Source organism: Berghia stephanieae, chromosome 7, assembly GCF_034508935.2.
Source record: "Berghia stephanieae isolate SIO BIC M18660-M18661 chromosome 7, UCSD_Bste_1.3, whole genome shotgun sequence".
Classification (NCBI taxonomy): domain Eukaryota; kingdom Metazoa; phylum Mollusca; class Gastropoda; order Nudibranchia; family Aeolidiidae; genus Berghia; species Berghia stephanieae.
In genome coordinates this window covers 6665146-6685145 of record NC_088366.1, presented here as the reverse complement: position 1 = coordinate 6685145, position 20000 = coordinate 6665146, and the positions used below count along the sequence as shown (strand labels likewise).

At 37.7% G+C, this 20000-nt stretch overlaps 2 protein-coding genes across 3 annotated transcripts in view; one reads left to right on the top strand and one right to left on the bottom strand.

Moving 5' to 3' along the window:
- LOC144976426 (junctophilin-1-like) overlaps window positions 1–20000 on the top strand; it is a 173288-nt gene that overhangs the window by 103123 nt on the left and 50165 nt on the right. For both annotated transcript variants that reach the window (XM_078920715.1, XM_078920714.1), the window contains exon 2: window positions 1–343. This exon is cut by the window's left edge and continues 942 nt beyond it. In XM_078920715.1, coding sequence (XP_078776841.1) covers window positions 1–343 — 343 coding nt within the window. The remainder of the gene's footprint in view (window positions 344–20000) is intronic.
- LOC144976427 (uncharacterized) lies at window positions 10946–14112 on the bottom strand. Its single transcript, XM_078920717.1, has 3 exons — window positions 13782–14112; window positions 13085–13375; window positions 10946–12100 (listed from the first exon to the last, which is right to left on the bottom strand). Exons 1-3 carry the CDS (start codon window positions 13791–13793, stop codon window positions 12068–12070), a joined length of 336 nt encoding a protein of 111 aa, XP_078776843.1. The 5' UTR covers window positions 13794–14112; the 3' UTR covers window positions 10946–12067.

Sequence of the window (20000 nt, the reverse complement as noted above, 5' to 3'; positions counted from 1 at the left end):
ACGTACTGCGGCGGATGGGAAGACGGGAAAGCCCACGGCAATGGCGTATGCACGGGGCCCAAGGGCCAAGGGGAGTACGCCGGGGCCTGGCAGTACGGCTTCGAGGTCTCCGGCGTGTATACATGGCCCAGCGGGAACGCCTACAGGGGCCAGTGGTTCCAGGGGAAGCGCCACGGGCTGGGCCTGGAGAACAAAGGACGCTGGATGTATCGCGGAGAGTGGACCCAGGGCTTCAAAGGGCGTTACGGGGTCCGGCAGAGCACCACGTCTGGAGCCCGCTACGAGGGCACATGGACCACCGGCCTACAAGATGGATATGGATGTGAGAGCTATGCCGATGGGGGTGAGTAGATGATAATAAAAGAATAGATAAATGTGGCCCATTGTTTCAAACGGGTACTATATCAAGGGAACCAATTGCCCAACAATGTTAATTCTCTCCTTACCGACCATATTCATGATTTTTCTAGAAATGTTATACCTACCCAACACAGAACATGACATTTCACACTCAAATTCATTAGAAATAAGTACATACTAGATATGCACATTTTTTTGCAGCTATTAAGCTTTATAAAACAAAGATTTTTCATGAAATGTTGTAATGTACAAAACATGTCTGATTAAGAAACATGTTCATTGTATCGAAACAAATGTGACGATTTTCCTGTAGTTGGTTAGGAGAGGGTTAAAAGAATGAATTTAAAAATATGAAATTGAAGAGTGATTTTCCAAAACTCCCTAACTCCGTTTTTCTCATTTCGAGATATTGAGGATTATTTCCCCTAAAATTTCTCATTCGGTCTATTATTTTATCATATTTAAACTTCAAATTCACACATTTCTAGGAAATTTTTTGTTTCAATTGATGCTTAGAATAAAGTTGACGCTTAAATTTATCTCATGGATGGAAAATCTCAAAAAGTAGAAAAATCGATTTAACGTGTTTTGGAAAACCAACCTTCAATTATTGATTGTAAAAAATAAGAAATTCTGTTCGTTCTCCTTATTGACCTGTTGTGTGCCGTACTCTGGAAAATCCGTATTTAAAAATTTGGCCAGAAAACTCGTCCTTCAAATATCGAGTGATTTAAATGACCCTCGTCTTGGCAAAAAAAAAAAACAAAAAACAAAAAAAAAACAAACAAAAAAACAAACAAAAAAAAAAAAACAAAAAACAAACAAGCTAAACAACTCTCAAACCTGGAACTCTGCAAAGTCCCAGGTTTGAGAGTTTTTGCCAAGATGAGGGTCATTTGAATTAATCCTTCAGAGCCATTCGGCTCACGTAGCCGATGTTTATCCCGGTTTCTAGAGCGTGAAACGCACAATAGCAATAGCTTTGGAATGGACGCCAGTCTATCGCAAAGTACTCTCCGCCAGATCGAACCGACCCAGGTACCCAATCACTGCTGGGTGGACAGGGGGGTCAGAAAAAATCTCGTCTGCACCCGGGATCGACCTCGGTCCCTGTGATTGTGAAGCGAGTGCTCTACCAACTGAGCCATCGAGACCCTCTGAGAGTCATTTAGTTGTTTCAGTCAGTTTTGTTTTTTTTTTTCACTTAAAATTGATAATTTACATTGTAAAGTGCCCAGAGCTTGTGTTTTACACGAGAATGAGCGCTGTATAAATGTGTATTACTATTATTATCATTATTATTATTTATTATATATTATATATTATTATTATTATTATTTATTATTATTATTATTATTATATTATTATTATTATATTATTTATTATTATTATTATTATTATTATTATTATTATTATTATATTATTATTATTATTATTATTATTTTATATTATTATTATATTATTATTATTATTATATTATTATTATTAAAATTATTATTATTTAAATCAATCGATATTTATTTGAGGACGAGTTTTCTTGTCAATTTTTAAAATACATGATTTTCTAGGGTACGACAGTTAACTTGTTCATAACACATCTCGATTGCGTCCGACTCTAACCTTGCAAGTGCCATGTTAAAGCCCAACCCCCTGTAAGAGATTAAGCTTATGCCAAAAGGTTACACGGGAATAGAATTCAATAGTCTGATGTCACATCCGCCCAGCAACGAGCAGCTTGGTTCTATATAAAGAAAATCGGTACCGTTTATTCTTCATGCTGGCTAGAACGTTTTCACATGTCAATTGATCAGAATGTATAATTAATAAATGTCAAAACATGATCAGATTTATAATGTTTTTCTCTTTTGGATACACTTTGGATACACTTTTATGCTCGTCGGAGAAGTATTTCATAACGGCGTCCGCCATTGTTCCGATTGTTTAGTTACTTTGCGTCATTTCGAGGGAAGTGACGTCACGACTGTTGAAGCCTTTTGGATAATATGATCAATTATTCCAGCAAATAGGTTTAGCGGAAAACATGGTCAACTATTCCAGCAGATGAATTTAATGAATTTACGAAGCAGGTAGATATTATGTTAGTGAAACGTGGTTAATATAATTTGATGGGTATTGGTAAATTTGACGTCAAATTTAATAAAATGGTCATCGTTTTGAGTGTTAGTAAATTACCCTCTTCTGAATTGGTTTTGGTTGTTTCTGCATGAAAAAACTGGCTTTTAGTAAAATATAATATTATATCATAAAAGGCGTGGTTTAGCATTAGTATTTATGAATTCAATGTTTGGAGTTGAGCATGAATCGCTTTTACTTTTAGGGGACCAGTTTTAGACTGACGTGGGGCGATCAAAATCAGTAGGGGGAGTGGTTTGAAGGAATTTTGGGAGGAGTGGTTTGAAGGAATTGTGGGAACGGTTTAACATAGGGTATAAAACGGAGCTCCTGGGTGGGGATCCTGACCTCCCATAGTGGGCAGGGAGGTAAATGCTGTGTCTTCTATCCCCCCATACCCGTTTTCCAATTGTTTCCTGTCGTTGTCTTGGAATGAGATTACTTAGTTTTGTCCTGATCCTGGCCGGAGTTCCTTGGCTGGGAGGGAAACAGTCGAATGTACAGTTATAGTTTTGGGAGATGATATTTTATTCCTTGTAAATCATCTCTCTGTTATGCATTGTAATATGTTTAGTTTACATATTATATTATATTATTGGTATACTTTTGAGTGTATTCCTCTTAGTTGGGACCTTGCTTGTGTCTGGATGAGACTTTTAGGTGATCTCAAACTAAGTACTTTGACGGTGTGCTCTTGGAATCTACATCTGTTCCCTATTTGAACCAATTCCCCTTTATCTTACCTTTTCTTTTGTGCTTTAAGTGTAATTCTAGAACTTTTTACTATCCCATTTTCTTCCTTTTTACTGGCGCTGATAATATGACCCTAATGTTTTGCAAGCGCCACAAAACCCTTAAAAAAATAAAACAAAAAACGGAACTGTTTCAAAATAGAGCTTTTATATAGAGCAATATCCACTAAATGTGCTCAAAGTGCTTTACAATGGGTCCCTGGTCAACAGCTACATTTAACTCACTCAACCCTAACACAGACTATATCCGTAGTATACTCGGGGTAACTTTTACCCCATTTATTTATTACATTTTTTTTTCTGATACAAATTATAGCTTAGTATCAAAGTTCATGTTTTTAATTTTTACATGTTTATGATAATGGTAGTTGAATCAAACTATCTATGTACATGCTCATTTTTAAGACTTTTTTTTCCAGTTTTGAAAAGTAGCAAAAATGTATAGAATTGAGTGAGTTAACATGTAGGCCGGGACATGACGCCTGTTAGGCGATATTACAATTTTTTTCGGACAGAGACAACGGCCAGGTACTCATTTTACACCTGACTACGGTGAGGGAATGTTAGTAACTCAAGGACTCAATTATGCGTCGAGCGAGGCTCGAACCCAGGTCCTTCCGATCCGAAAGCGTGTGTCATACCACGAGACCACATCTGTAGGTCACACATGAATGACAATAGTGATTAAGATTGAAACTTGATCAGAATGATGTTCTATTAAACTCCTTTTGATTCAAGGATAAGCCTGAATTTACTTTCTCATGATTATGCATTTAACTTAACTCACTCAATCCTAGAGATTTTTTCTACTTTGCAAAATGGGAAAAAATGTATTGAAAATGAGCTTGTACATAGATAGTTTTATTCAACTACCATTAACATGTATAAACGAAAAACATTAGATTTGATGCTACGCCTATAATTTGTCTCAGAAAAAAATGTAATAAATGTAGACCTGTAAATTCTCAGTCAATTAACTGAAATCAGTCAATTTGTCAAATTCAAATATTTAAAAAAAGAAAAGAAAGAAAGAAAGAAATCTAAAAAAAAAAGCATTCACAAATCGTAGTCGAATGACCGTAGCCACCGAGCGATAAATTTCACTGTTTCATCTAAGCCAAAATTGACCACATTTACCTGGCGAGTCTCAAAAGTATGATAAAGTAAATTGCGAATGTTATGTAGACACCTTCAAATTGAAAGTTAGGATAGATTGCTACAAGCACATTTCGATTGCCTCACGTTGTAAACAAACTGGTTGACCGTTTCTTCACTGATTGGGTACCTGATTATAAGGAACAATGGTAAGTAGCCTAATTAATTCCCGTACAAATCAGGACGTTTTCTGCCATGTTTTGCTCAAGCCCAAGTGAGCTTGCTGTTTTGTGGCGATTTACCTTCATTTCGATTCTTTTAATTTTTCCGCTACCTACGCCTGCCGAAGTTTCTTCTTGATAATTCATTCTACTTAATAATTCAGTGTATTGGCCAGAAACATATTTATTTAAGTTTTTTTTCCTGTCATTTACTGATTGAAAATCTAGTTTGCTCATTGCTACATTATTCTAATGTTCTCACAATGGCTTAGCTGTTCGTGGATCGCAATTCAGACTTGTCGAGCATCGATAAAGATGTGAGTCCCGTGAGGAATAAATTCAATTGGTCATGGCTAGAAGTTAGCGATGATAATGGTGATTATTTTTCTGACTATGTCAAAAATATTCCAGAGGCAGGAATATGATTTTGATGAAGTCATCTTTACCTATATGAATGACATGCTTATTTAGCATTCCTTCTACATCAAATTATGGCAGTCATACTTCCAGTAAGAAATAACACCCACTATTTTAATGTATTGTATTTATCACTCTCCTCTCCAATGATACCCTTATTTTTTTAAAAATAATTGAATCTTCAGTTTGTCGAAGAGTTTCAGTCAATTTTTATAGAGCTCATTTACAGGTCTATAAATGGGCATGGGGTAAAAGTAACCCGGGTAAACTGCGGATGTAGTCGGTGTTAGGGTTGAGTGAGTTAACCCTCTCCTTACCAGACATTTTCAGAATTTTCCCCAAAACTTCACACCCACCCAACACAAAAAACAGACATTTCTTACTCAAACAGAAAAGCAACAATCACATTCTATACATATTATTGTTCGACAAAAATATGAGCTCTATTACAGAATGTCCAGTTGTTATAGCTACAGCAAAATGAAATGAAATCTGGATTAGAAGTAGTAGTATCGTATGGTGGGGTCACACTTTCAGATCTGTCGCGTCGAGCCAAGCCTTGAATTCATCTTCACATTTGTGAATGGTTTCATAACCTCCATTCAGCTTGGTAACAGGACAGTGGAGCACAAGGTGATCTACATCTTGGGGTCAGTTTGGCATTTGGGGCATTCTGTTGAGTTGTTTAGACCCCATTTGTTCATTTTTGCGGCTGTTTTCGCATGTCTGGAGCGTAGCCTATTTGCAGCCACCCAGTATTTCCTACCAAGCTGTGAGCCAGGAGTTTCATTGGTAGGGTCTTCAATAATTTGGCCTCCTGTTGGGGTATTATTTGCCCATTCTTTTCTCCACTCATCAGTGATGCTGTAGTAATCTTTCTTTGAGAGGTAGAAAGGGGATCTGGATTTTAATTCCTGGATTAGAAAGGGGACACTTGCATCGTAACAAATGTGACGATTTTCAAATAGGTGGTAAGGAGGGGGTTAAGGCGACGTGCACTTATTTACACGTCTGATAACCCAATTCATTTTTAGTGTTAAACTTTAGCATTATATATAGCGCAATTTACTTTCTGTGGCTTTGTGGTTTGACACTACCAGTAAGAGGAGACATTGGGTGGCGGCTGCGAATCGGCTTCGGTCGAGGAGCTGCCTAACGGCAAGTGCGTTACATCGGTGGGGTCTTACTACCTGTCCAATATGTACCCGCTGTGGGCAAGAACCTGGGACGGCAGAGCATCTAGTCGAACGGTGTGTTGTGACGATGCTACCCGGCGTGTTTGCGACGGTGCACGAATGCGGACCAGACTTTGCTGATTGGGTCGATCGTCATAACATAGTAGTGTGAGAACCATAAGAGGCTGCTGCCATTGGTTCGGAAGGTACTGGGTTCTAGTCCCGCTCCTTAGAAGCGGAATACGTTGTCTAAAATAAAAGTGCATGACTTTTGACATTTTAAAGAGTTGGATGGATTAATGTGAACTTTTCGTGTCGAGCCAATTTTGTTTTGTTTTTGTTTTTTGTAAAGGTTTGTCCTTAGTTCAACGATACTGAAATCTGAGTAAACTCCAATTTCAAGTGTTTTAGCATCGCTCGAAAGGACGTCGATGAAAAGACGGGCCGATAATTTTAGGATCAGCAGAAAAAAAAGAGATAAGAATAGCATTTAAAACTTGTCCGTCCGTGTATCGAATCGAAATCGAAAAATGGATATCGGAAATCGATAACTTGCCAGAGCATACCCGATACCCATCGGCAACAATTTACCCAAATACCCCAGCCGCTAACCCAAAAATAGCCACCGCCGCCTATGAAAGAGAGATGATGATGATGATGATGATGTTGATGATGATGATGATGATGATGATGATGATGATGATGATGATGACGATGATGATGATGATGATGATGATGACGATGATGATGATAATAATAAATAAATGAACGATTCTTTATAGATGATTATCGCAAGGTGAATTTATTGATTCTGAAAATCTGGTTCGCGGAAAACAGCAAAATATAATTTGTAAATAAATAACCTTATATAATATAACAAGATAGAACGTATAATATTGCTGTGAATTTGGATTCGCCTAAGACGCCGGTGGGAACTAGAGGCCAGTGCTGCTGGTCTATGGTGGGAACTAGCTGGAACCTTTTTACATGAAACTCCCAATCCGCCCCCCCCCCCAAACCCCCACCACCCACCCCCTCTTTCGCTCGCCCCAATGATACGTAAACGAATAAATAAATAGATAAATAAATAAATAAATAAATAAATAAATAAATAAATAAATAAATAAATAAATATACTCCCAATCAGAGCCCCCCCCCCCCCCCCTTTCCACTGCCCCAAAAATAAGTAACGAACAAATAAATAAAACAATAAATAAATAAAACAATAAATAAATAAATAAATAAATGAACTCTTTGAGGTGGAGGAGGTCTTGAAGGTTCCGTTTCCCGCCATGCACCACTACCCCATGACGATAAACCGCCGAGTCAGCCGGTCCACCAGGTAATAAAAAGCTTAACGGTTGATTTCCGATGTACTCAGTTTACTTCCTGCACCCACCCCCACCCACACCCTCCTGCGATTCTCTCACCCTCGCTCTCACATCTCCGCCCCCTGCCCCTTCACCCCCCCCCCATCTCCCTCCCTCCCATCCAGACCTTATCTCAACCTCTTCCCCTCTTGCCCTCATCCACCTTCTCCCTCTACCCCTCCTCCTCCTCCTCCCATGTCGATACAATTTTAAGTCACAGAATTTTGGTAGAATAAAAGATATTAAGTTTTAATATTCGCTTTTTCAATACTTTGTTTTAATCCGCCCCCCCCCCCTTTTTTTTTTTAGTCCGGATTGAGGGGGGGGGGGGGTGGAAGAGGAGGGATAGGGGGGGGGGGCAGGATTTTGTGTTAGATTTTATATTGGTAGTCCATAATATGCGACTTGCCATCGTTATTTAATATAACATATTATTCGGAGAGTGTAGTTGAATATATAAACAAGAAATGAAGTGAGTAGGAAAGTGCCAGAAAACAACGGAGAACAAAAACTTCGCGGCGGCGATGGGGGCTCGAACCCTTGACCTTACTGGTAAGACAGCTCCGCCTGGCCGGGGGGATCGTGACTCTGCCTTATGATCCATCTCCGACCACATAATATATAAACTAACTTGTCTTGCCTTTAAAATTTTCCACAATACTGCTTGTTCCAGACTATTTAGAATCACTCTTAACAGTCCATTGTTCAAGTCGCTCACTCAGGTCTTCTTACTCACTTCGAGAAAACTGCAATTTTTGGCGTCCTTTTTTTATTGGCTTGGATAGGAAAACGCTCGTAATGTTTGCCTCATAATGTAATGGTGCTGCTCGAAGCTCGAAGAAATAAATAACAATGTGACATTGAATATGAGCTTCAATCTACTATACGGAAACAGATAAATGGACGTTTCGGGTTTCCCCTTTATCAGCAAAACAGGATGAATGAAACACTACAGACGAATAAGATAATGTGGTAGTATGTAATATTTTATATTTATTTATATCCGTCGTGACTTGTACTCTTGAGCACGTTGCCGGTCAGCTGTCTCCACGAATCACGATCTTCTGCGGTGCGCATGAAATCTGTGTTGCTTTTAAAATCACTTTTGACCATTCTTAGGTTATTTAGATATGTCATTCTTTATTTTCCTCTAGCTCTCTTTCCTTCGATCATCCCAGATGTTACCAACTGTTCTATTCCGTCTCTTCTCCAAACATGTCCTAGAAACGGTAACTACCTCTTTCTGATGGTATCTATCAATATTCTTCTTTTTCTCACCTTCGCCAACACTTCTCCGTTCGTATACTTGTATGACTATGATGGCCTTGAAATTCTTCTATAGATAGAATGAAGTTGACGTCAATTAGGTCTTTGTTATTGCCTTTTGCCATCCACATTTATGAGTAATTCTCAGTAAACTGTATTAACCAGACCATAAACCTTCAAGGATACACATAGTTTTGTGTGTTGGTCCGTTATACTTCCGGATGGCAATGTTGTGAGCTTCTTAGCCAAGCCGTTATACTTCCGGATGGCAATGTTGTGAGCTTCTTAGCCAAGCGCATACTATTATTCACATGTCAACGTATGCCTCTAACCTCCTTGTACTTTATTTGTCAAGCGTCAAACTTTTCACAACCGTACACAGGTGGACTTATAACAGATGTTTCCACTACTTTCATTCTTGTCTTCAACTTTAGTTTGTTAGACACAACTGGTCGCATTTTAGAAGCACATTTTTTGCTATTGCTAATCTTTGTGTTATTTCCTCTGTGTGTCTCGTGAGTCATGCATAATGATAGTGCCTAAACATTTAAATTTATTTACTATATATATATATATATATATTATATATATATATATATATATAATTATTTCTTTTTAGTTGTAAATGCTCTAACCAACATTATATCGAGCACTCTCGTACCTAAGTACCCACCAACACTCATATATATATAATATATATATATATATATATATATATATATATATATATATATATATATATATATATATATAATATATATAGGCCATCTGCATGTTTAATTTCCAATTTATTAGTCTCGTGATTCTGATCATCATGCCTCAGTAAATTACAAGACAAAAATAGAGACAGATATCTAAAAATAGCTCAAATTATGGAGGCTCGACATTTTCAAAATAGTTACCAATTTGTGTCTCGTGGAGTTATCAATATTTCTAATGCTGGAGTAGTGAGTGGGGTATTGAAACCCATAAATGTCACAACCCGATGTTTGTTTATTAGTATTACAGACGAGGTTTTGACTGGAAAGGTCATTTAATGTCGGATAGGTCGAGAGATGGGGAAGAAGAGGGGGATTGGGGGGGGGGGGGGGGGGGGCGTTAACACAACATTGCCATGTACAGACAAAGACGTTAGTGAGTAACCCACCGCCTCAAAACGTTATTATGCCGATCTATGCATAATCTATATTATTATGAGACTCGAGTTAAGTTTATCCATCTACCCATCCAATTATCCATCCATCCATCCATCCATCCATCCATCCATCCATCCATCCATCCGTCTATCCATCCATCCATCCATCTATCTATCCATCCATTCATCCATTCATCCGAGAGAGAGAGATTGTGTAAGATAGATAGATAGATAGATAGATATATAAATAGATAATAATAGACAGGCATTTCTATAAGGGTAGATATACAAAGAAAAGAGAGAGAGAGAGAGAGAGAGAGAGAGAGAGAGAGAGAGAGAGAGAGAGAGAGAGAGAGAGAGAGAGAGAGAGAGAGATGAATGCGTCCGAACAAAATTTGTATCATCGCCTAACAGGCGTCATGTTTCGTGTCTTACATGTTAAGTGTTGTTGGATATTGCGCTATATAAATTCTCAATTAATTGGGTTATACAGATAGAATGAAGATGACGTCACTCATGTCTTTGTTATTGATTTTTGCCATCCGCGTTAATGAGTAATTCTCACTAAACTGTATTAACCAGACTATAAACGTTTAAGGCTACACATAGTTTTGTGTGTTGGTCCGTTATACTTCCGGATGGCAATGTTGTGAGCTTCTGAGCCAAGCGCATACTATCTATATTATGAACTAATGATGGGTTTCTACTGGAACTTGGATCCTGCTATTAGTGATTCAAACCATCGCCGTGTCATTTTATTTTCATTAATCTGGGTGGGGTTCCCTACCTCCTATAGTGTGCAGGGAGGTACTTACTGGGTCTTCTATCCCCCTATATGTTCTCCAACTTGCTTTCTGTCTTTGTCTTGGAATGAGATTACTTGGTTTTGTCCTGGCCCTGGCCGGATACCCTGGCTGAGAGGGAAACAGTCAAATGTAGAGTTAGTTTTGGGAGATGATATTTTTTTCCTTGTAAATCATCTTTCTGTTATGCACCGTATTATGTTTTGTATACATCGCGGGTCTAGAGGCATATTATTGTAACTGCAAACTTCCTGTTTTGAGAAAATTAACTTTGAATGTTTAGCTATTCTTGTAAAATCAGAGATGAAAGGGTGGCAATAGATTGCCCATCAAATTGATAAATGAGAGGACTAAAAATGATTTAAAACCATGACTAACATGATTATGCAACAAGTATAGCTTTTATCATGATTATAATCACTTACAATAATTTGCCTCTCAACATGTCATAGTGGGATGTTATGAACCTACCACTTACAATAATTTGTCATTACCCAACTAAGTGTCACACAACATCAAACAAGCCAAAAAATGATAACAAGTAAGTTCAATTATAATTTATAATAAATTTATTCAGTTCTGGATAAAAAAAAAATAATGTCAGATTATTTCAATGAAATGTACATTGAAGGTAAGACTGGCAAACCATGTAAGTCGCTTTCAACTCAGAGGCCTAACCCTTTCGCGGCTAGGCTGTATTTACGTCAAACACCATTCGATCCTCTACAGTTTTCATCTAGAGATTGGTCCCTGTGATAAGCTTCGAGTGATCGAGCGCGCATCACAGGGACTAAATCTCTGGATGAAAACTGCAAAAGTCAGTTATAAATCGACAAAAATAAGTTGAATGTCGGTTCGGTCGAAAGATTACCTAGCCGTGAAACAGTTAAAACTTTTGACATTTAAAAGAATCTTATTAAAATTAGCATTGAGTACTATTAAAACAATAACAAAAAACGTGTCAAAAAGACTAAGGTGAAGGTAATTGGAAAAGGTGCAATGCATGGAAGTCTTTTTCTGAGGTCCCGAGTCTGATTACTTCGGTGGACATAATATTATGAACATTTGTATTTACTATTCGCAAAGATGAGTTATGATGTAGTAAAATATATCTACAAAATAAGAAATGCAAGCAATTCTGAAATATGTATTAATAATTAGAATATTAATGAGGACACTTTAGAGCGCATTCTCCCAACAATATGGGCTCTTTGCGCTTAACACGACATGAACATAAACGCAACCAGGGAAAAAAACATTTTGTACATATTATTATCAAACATACAGAGGAAAAAATGATATAAATTCATTTTCCAATTCTGGTGGATTCTGTTGCTGATTCACTGTTTCAGGCATGTCAGTTGATGGTAAGTCTGAAATAGAAAAAAACATTGGGGAACAATTATATTACTCAGACAATGAAGATACAGTCCACTCTGGATAATTGCAACTTGGTTTAATCGCAATTTTCGGTTAATCGCAACATTTCCCAAGAAACAGAATTAATTCTATATAGAAGTCACTGGTTAATTGCAACAAACTTCGGTTAATCGCAACAAATTTTTGCCCTCAAAAAGTGGTAAATTCAAGAAATCAATCAAACAAAATATCATGATTTCATCGTGGAAGAAATCGTGACATGTTGAATAATTGAGAGTAAGCAGGATTTAATGCTACAGTAGTTTGTCACCACTCTATAGGAGATAAAAGAGGGCGGGGCTTTACAACATGGGTTTGAAATGTCATCTGTGACCATTAAATAGGAGGTGAGGGGGCTGTGCATAGTTTTGACAAAAGGTAGACAATGACAGTTGTAAAGAGAGACTGAGCGATATCCTTTGTTATGGGATTGACATCTGTGCATTGTGACCAACGAGTTTGGTGAAAGCTTATTGGCTCTCACCAGGGCTAATCTCTTTGAGTCTTACAAATATTGAGAACAAAAGAGTGAAAGTGAATCAAATCAGAATAAAAGATGGCAACTTGCATCAAAGCTGCTTTTGCTTGACAAAATCTATACAGGACTGCCATATGGTTTTTATTTCAATCATATTGCTCAGTCTGTGGACACTGTTTACAACTAGTACGAGATAACCATATATGTGTAAAATGTTGCAACAGGGGATTGGAAACTCATCTTCTGTTAATTGCAACTTCGGTAAATCGCAACATTTTCGTGGATCCCAAGGTGTTGCGATTAACCGGAGTGGACTGTAAACTTACATTTCCTATGTTCAGTATTGTTGCTGTCATTCAGCTAACATGGTAACTTTCAAATCACAAGATAAAACCTGAGGACAACTAATGGGAACCCTTTCAAGTTATGAAAAGAAAAGTAACAAACTTATCATAATTACCTGTATCTTCACATTCCATGGAGATAGTTCCAGTTCCAGGCGAGCTTTGATCCTTATCGGGACAAGGCGGTGGAGACAACGAATGGATAGTCTCCCCAAGCAAAGCAGGTGATTGTGCTGGGTTGACCTCAGGAGAGGGCTCAGTGACAGGAGCAGGTGTGTATGTTTCCTGCACTGTGTGAGGTGATAGTGTATCCATAGACTAGTCTGAATCATCTGATAGAGACGGTTCATACAAATCATCAGAGTCCGAAAAAGAACTGGGGAAATTCTCATCTTCATCACTGGACTCTGAAAAATGAAAACAGAACAATCAGGAAAGTTAGTCAGATTGGTATAGAAAACAAGGTCTACATCGTTGTGTCATTGGTAGGTTGGTTACCAAACATTCAATACTAATTCCATCAAATTTCTTTCACACATCAGACAAGGCTAAGATTCTTTGCCTTATCTTATTACATCTTGAAAGTTACTAGTATGTACTATCTATCTATAGTAAATATAAGTAAGTAAACAGTAGGATGGAAAGTGAAAGTGAAAGTCAATGTCAAAGTCAAGTGCAGCGAGTGCACTCATTTCGTAGCTAAAATATAATATTTAACAAATTTATGTCATCAATTATGCTTCTTTTGGTTTATACAATTGGAAAAAACTCTAATTTGAAAATAAATTATCAGAATAATATAAAAAAACTTACCCAAAATAGCATCCAAAGCCTCTCGAGCCGACAGCTTTTTTATGGGCGCAGCCATTTTGTTTTCATTTGTTGTGAGATGAAAATGCGGAATTCTGGGATAGCTTTGGTCAGTTGCAATAATTTGCTTCGCAATCATTCACACTTACATCAATTTCCCTCCCAATGAAATGAATTATCAGTTGTTGCAATAATTTAGCATTAAACATATTGGCGAATCCTGATGCATTTTTGCAGTTACAATAATTTTATGACAAAACTGTACCAAGATTGTTCAAGACTGACAATAATCTCATTTTCTAGGAAATTGCAGTTACAATAATATGCCTCTAGACCCGCGACATATTATATATGATTTATAAACATTTGAGTGTATTCCCTTAGTGGGGACCTGTGCTTTTGTCTGGATGAGACTTTTAGATGATCTCAAACTAAGTACTTTGATAGTGTGCTCTTGAAATCTACATCTGTTTCCTATTTGAACCAATTCCCCTTTTGTCTTCCCTTTTCTTGAGTGCTTTAATTGTAATTCTAGAACTTTTTACTTTCCCATTTTCTTCCTTTTTCCTGGCGCTGATATGACCTTAATGTGTTGCAAGCGCCGTGAAACCCTTAACATCTAAAAACATTTCCATAAACCATTATCATCTATTACTAGATGATAAGGACAGAAACACATAAGATCTATCAAAATTGAACTCTCAGCAATTTGAATTCAATTAAAAAAAACCCTGTATCTATCGCTCCATCTGATGCATCCACCCATCCATTTATCCATTCATCCATCCCTCCATACACCCATTTATTCATTCATCCATCCATTCATCCATCCATCCATCCATTTATCCATTCATCCATCCATTTATCCATTCATCCATCCACCCATCCATCCATCCATCCATTCATCCATCCATCCATCCATCCACCCATCCACCCATCCATTTATTCATTCATCCATCCCTCCACGCACCCATTTATTCATTCATCCATTCATCCATCCAACATTCCATCCTCCAGTCACTCACTCACTCATTACTTATATTCCACTGCCTCTTCAACCACCCTGACTCCTCGCCCACCTCTCGCTCTCTCTCTCTCTCTCTCTCTCTCCCTCCCTCTCTCTCTCTTTCTCTCTCTTTCTCTCTCTTTATCTCTTTCTCTCTCTCTCTTTCTCTCTCTCTCTATCTTTCTTTTTCTCTCTCTCTTTTCTCTCTCTCTCTCACTCTCTCTCTCTCCCTTTCTCTCTCTCTCTCTCTCTCTCTCTCTCTCTCTCTCTGTCTATGTCTCTCCCTCTATCAAGAAATATAAAATGTTCTCAGTATTATATACTCACATTCTTTATACTACACACACACACGCGCGCGCGCAAACACACAAATATATATATATATATATATTGATAGAGAGAAGCAGTGATAGAGAGATATAGAGAGAGGGGGAGAGAGAGAGAGAGAGAGAGAGAGAGAGAGAGAGAGAGAGAGAAAGGTACGCGCACAAATACACATTACACACACACACATTACACACAGACAGACACACATACACACACACAGAGAAACACACACATTGGATGAGAGTAAGCGCCGAGCACATGAATGCACGTGCCCTGACATTCCGTCCGTGCCAGATGTGAGCGGTTACGTAGGTAGGTAGGACAGGTAGGTGTATTGGTGAGCGATCGGAGAAGGTCAAAGTTCACAAAGGAAAGGTAATAATGATGCAGGGATGTAAAACAGAAATGGGTTGGAGAGGTGAGAAGGGGAGGAGGAGGAGGAGGAGGAGAAGTGATTGTGTGCGTGCATAAAATACTGTCTGTCTGAATGCGTCTTTGAGAGAGAGAGAGAGAGAGAGAGAGAGAGAGAGAGAGAGAGAGAGAGAGATTGTGTAAGATAATAATAGATAGATAGATAGATAGATAGATAGATAGATAGATAGATAGATAGATAGATAGATAGATAGATAATAATAGACAGGCATTTCTAGAAGGGTAGATATACAAAGAAAAGAGAGAGAGAGAGAGAGAGAGAGAGAGAGAGAGAGAGAGAGAGAGAGATTGTGTAAGATAGATAGATAGATAGATAGAGATATAAATAGATAATAATAGACAGGCATCTCTATAAGGGTAGATTACAAGAAAGAGAGAGAGAGAGAGAGAGAGAGAGAGAGAGGGAGAGAGAGAGAGAGAGAGATTATTATAATATTCTCATCTTATATTCTGCTTACACCATTGTTTCAACACTTTTCTCCGCTGTGTCATTCTGCCCTGATGATACCATGAATGAGATCGATGAAACAATACTGTAGGCGAAAAAAAAAAAGAGAATTCTACAATAATTCAAGCCCCTTAAATAGTCGAGCTCTCTAAACATTCGTGTACATTATTATCCCACGGTAAAGATTGATGGATATGTAAACATGTCGATGGATGGATGGAGAGAGAGAGAGAGAGAGAGAGAGAGAGAGTGAGAGAGAGAGAGAGAGTTAGTGAAAAGAGATATAGAGGAAGAGAGAGAGAGAGAGAGAGAGTTAGTGAAAAAGAGATATAGAGGAAGAGAGAGATAGAGAGAGAGAGAAAGAAATTTAGAGAAAAGAGAGAGATAGATAAATAGAGAGAGAGAGAGAGAGAGAGAGAAAAGAGATGGAAGATGAGATAATGAGTAGAAGATTAGATATGAATTAGATAGATAGATAGATAGTAGAGTTTAGATCAATAGATTAGATGATAGAGGAGAGATGACGAGAGAGAGAGAGAGAGAGAGGAGACAGAGAGGCACACAGTGCATTACTACTTGAATTCCTCAGCTCTCTCTTTCTCTACTTTCACAGGGGAAGGTAGGTAACTCGATAGGTTTTCTAGCAAAGAGAATGAGTAGTAGGTAACACACATAACCCTATTCCAGTCACTTTACAAGTCTACGTAACACGCAATCAACACGCTCTCTAAACGCACTCCGTGGCATTCTGTCTATTATAATGACGTAAATTTCAGCATTTGATGACGTAATCCGCATATTTTGATGACGGTGTGGTTCAGACCCTTTTTGGAGCATTCCTTGTGCGTCCACGGCTGTACATGATGGCTTCTGTTCTTGGGGTTTTGACTTAAATTCCAAGGGGGGGGGGGGAGGAACCAAAGCCCTCCCCAAAAAACAAAACAATACAAAATAAAAACACACAAAAAAAACATGACCTTATATACATAATGTGGGTATAGATAGTATGCGCTTGGCTAAGAAGCTCATAACTTTGCCATCCGGAAGTATAACGGACCAACACACAAAACTGTGTGTATCCATGAACGTTTATAGTCTGGTTAATACAGTTCAGTGAGCATTACTCATAAACGCGGATGCCAAAATACAATAACAAAGGCTTGAGTGACGTCATCTTCATTCTATCTATAGAGCCCCTTCCAAAACTATAGGAGGGACTCGAACCCTGGGCCCTCCGGTCCGAAGGCGTGAGTCATATTATCACAAGAGCACATAGCTGCCCTTGTACCTGATTAAAGCGACAAGTCATACAATTTTATATATATATATATATATATATATATATATATATATATATATATATATTATATATATATATATATATATAATATATATATATATATATATATATATATATATATAACAGATTGACTATCGGGGCTTGATGTCCGTTTTCGTTGACCCGGTGTTTAATTAAATTCAGACTTGTAGGGTGTGTATGTCTGTGTGTATGTGTGTGTGTGTGTTTGTGTGTGTGTGTGTGTGTGTGTGTGTGTGTAAGGGGTAAGGGGTCGGTAGTAGTAGTAGTAGCAGACACCAGGGGAGATAACAAGAAAGGTGCTTTGATTAAATCTCCGGGAGTCTGGCATTGTCATATATCTCGGGTGAAAATTCAAGAATCATTTATAATATATATATATATATATATATATATATATATATATATATATATATATATATATATATATATATATAATTTATTATCCTCACCTCATTTGGTTCTTTCCTCCTGTAACGTTGTTTCATCCATCCGTTCCGATTTAGATGGATTCTTCAGGGAAGTATATATATATATATATATATATATATATAATATATATATATATATATATATATATATATATATATATTTGTGTGTGTGAGTGTATATGTATGTATGCGTGTGTGTGTGTGTGGGGGGGGGGGTGTGCATGGCACACCATCTCAAAACGGTATTATGTCGGAATTATATATCGATGCTGACAATTGAAATTATTGTCAAATTTCCGCGAGACTTGGATTAAATCTATATGTTTTATTGAGTAGAATGAACACAGTTTCACAAATCGAGTACACTCAGAATGGTATCATTTCTCATCATTTTTACCTTTAGAGTCACATCTCCACATCTGGTTTCAAATCAACATAATACTTTTTGCGGGCAATAAAAAAAAAACAACAAAAGTGTGAGCTTTGATATAGCGCATTATCCACTAGACGTGCTCAAATCGGTTTACAAAAGGTCCCTGACCAACAGCAACACGTAACATACAGAACGAGACACGATGAAGCCTGTTAAACGATATTACACTTTTTTTCCGGACAGGGACAACGCTGTTAACGGTCAGGTACTCCTTTTACATCTGAGTATGGTGAGAGAATGTGAGTAAAGAGCCTTTTCCAAGGACTCGACTATGCTCCGAGCGAGGCTCGAACCCAGGACCTTCCGATCTTAAAGCGGGTGTCAGACCACAAGACCATATAGCCGCACATAGGGCACTTAATATGTACTCATTCACCTGGCTATAGACAATGACGGATGCTGTATGAGTGTTTGGTGTACATAAAGGACGCCTAACAGGCGACTGGGATTGTATTAATTGAAATGAGGTTCCAGATTATGGCCTATTGGTGGAATAAATAAAACATTGAGAAGCGCATTTAGCATGATAAATTTATGGAATGAGCTATATGAATATTCATATTTAGTTTTTGTTTACTTAATTAAGTTTTAAAAGTTAAAGCTTAACATTCAATTTTAAGAATCGCGATTACCCCGACATGATACCGTTTTGGTACGATTTGTCACAAATGTTTAAAAATCAAGAGAAGGAACAAATTTGACGTCACTCAGCTCTTTGTTATTGCTTTTAGCCCTGACATTTTAGTAATCAGTTCTCACTAAATTAAATTAATCATTCTTGAACATTCAAGGTTACCGACTTTTGTGTCTTGGTACGTTAGATTCGACAGTATTGGAACAACCCCTTATTGCCCATGTGGAACCGACCATGAAACCACTTTACATGTGCTTATGGATTGCCCATTATACATCGTGCAACGTTCGAACCACTGGGTCACCCCTACAACACTCAACACAAAGCTCTATGGTGAGGCTGAGGACCTAAAGCGGACCACAGATAGCAGATATCAGACTGCAGCCATAGATGTCCATCAGAGGAACGAAGAAGAAGAAGAAGAAGACTGTCGAATGTTATGAGTATGTTACCTATAGATAGTATGCGCTTGGCTAAGAAGCTCATAACATTGCCATCCGGAAGTATAACGGACCAACACACAAAACTGTGTGTATCCAAGAACGTTTATAGTCAGGTTAATACAGTTCAGTGGGCATTACTCATAAACGCGGATGGTAAAAAACAATAACAAAGACCTGAGTGACGTCATCTTCGAAAAGGGTAATAATTTTATGTTAGAGTAGACATATTATTATAGTTATCGACAATCGTTTCGGTGGCGCCCAATACCCTGTTTCCCAAATCACTTAACGCCTATGCATTATTCATGACTTAACATACGAGTCAGGGTAGCAGGTTGGCCTGATAGATTAAGAAAAAAAAATGCCAAACGAGTCAGACACGTACACAAAACGTGTTAACCGATATCTTTTAAATGCCAAATTTATCCGACTCCCGTCCAATTTTTTTTTTACAGTGGAAAATGTTACATTATGTTTAAAGCAAAACTATTTTTTCGTTTCCCATCTTCTTCTTCTTCTTCTTCTTCTTCTTCTTCTTCTTCTTCTTCTTCTTCTTCTTCTTCTTCTTCTTCTTCTTCTTCTTCTTCTTCTTCTTCTTCTTCTTCTTCTTCTTCCAACCCACAAAGGAGAATGTAACAGTTTTGCTGTTGTCCCAATATTAGTTTTTCATTAATCGTTGAGATTAGTTGTAGGTAATTATTTTTTCACGATTTTGCGAACGATTGTTTTATGATTAATGATAGGAGTCTG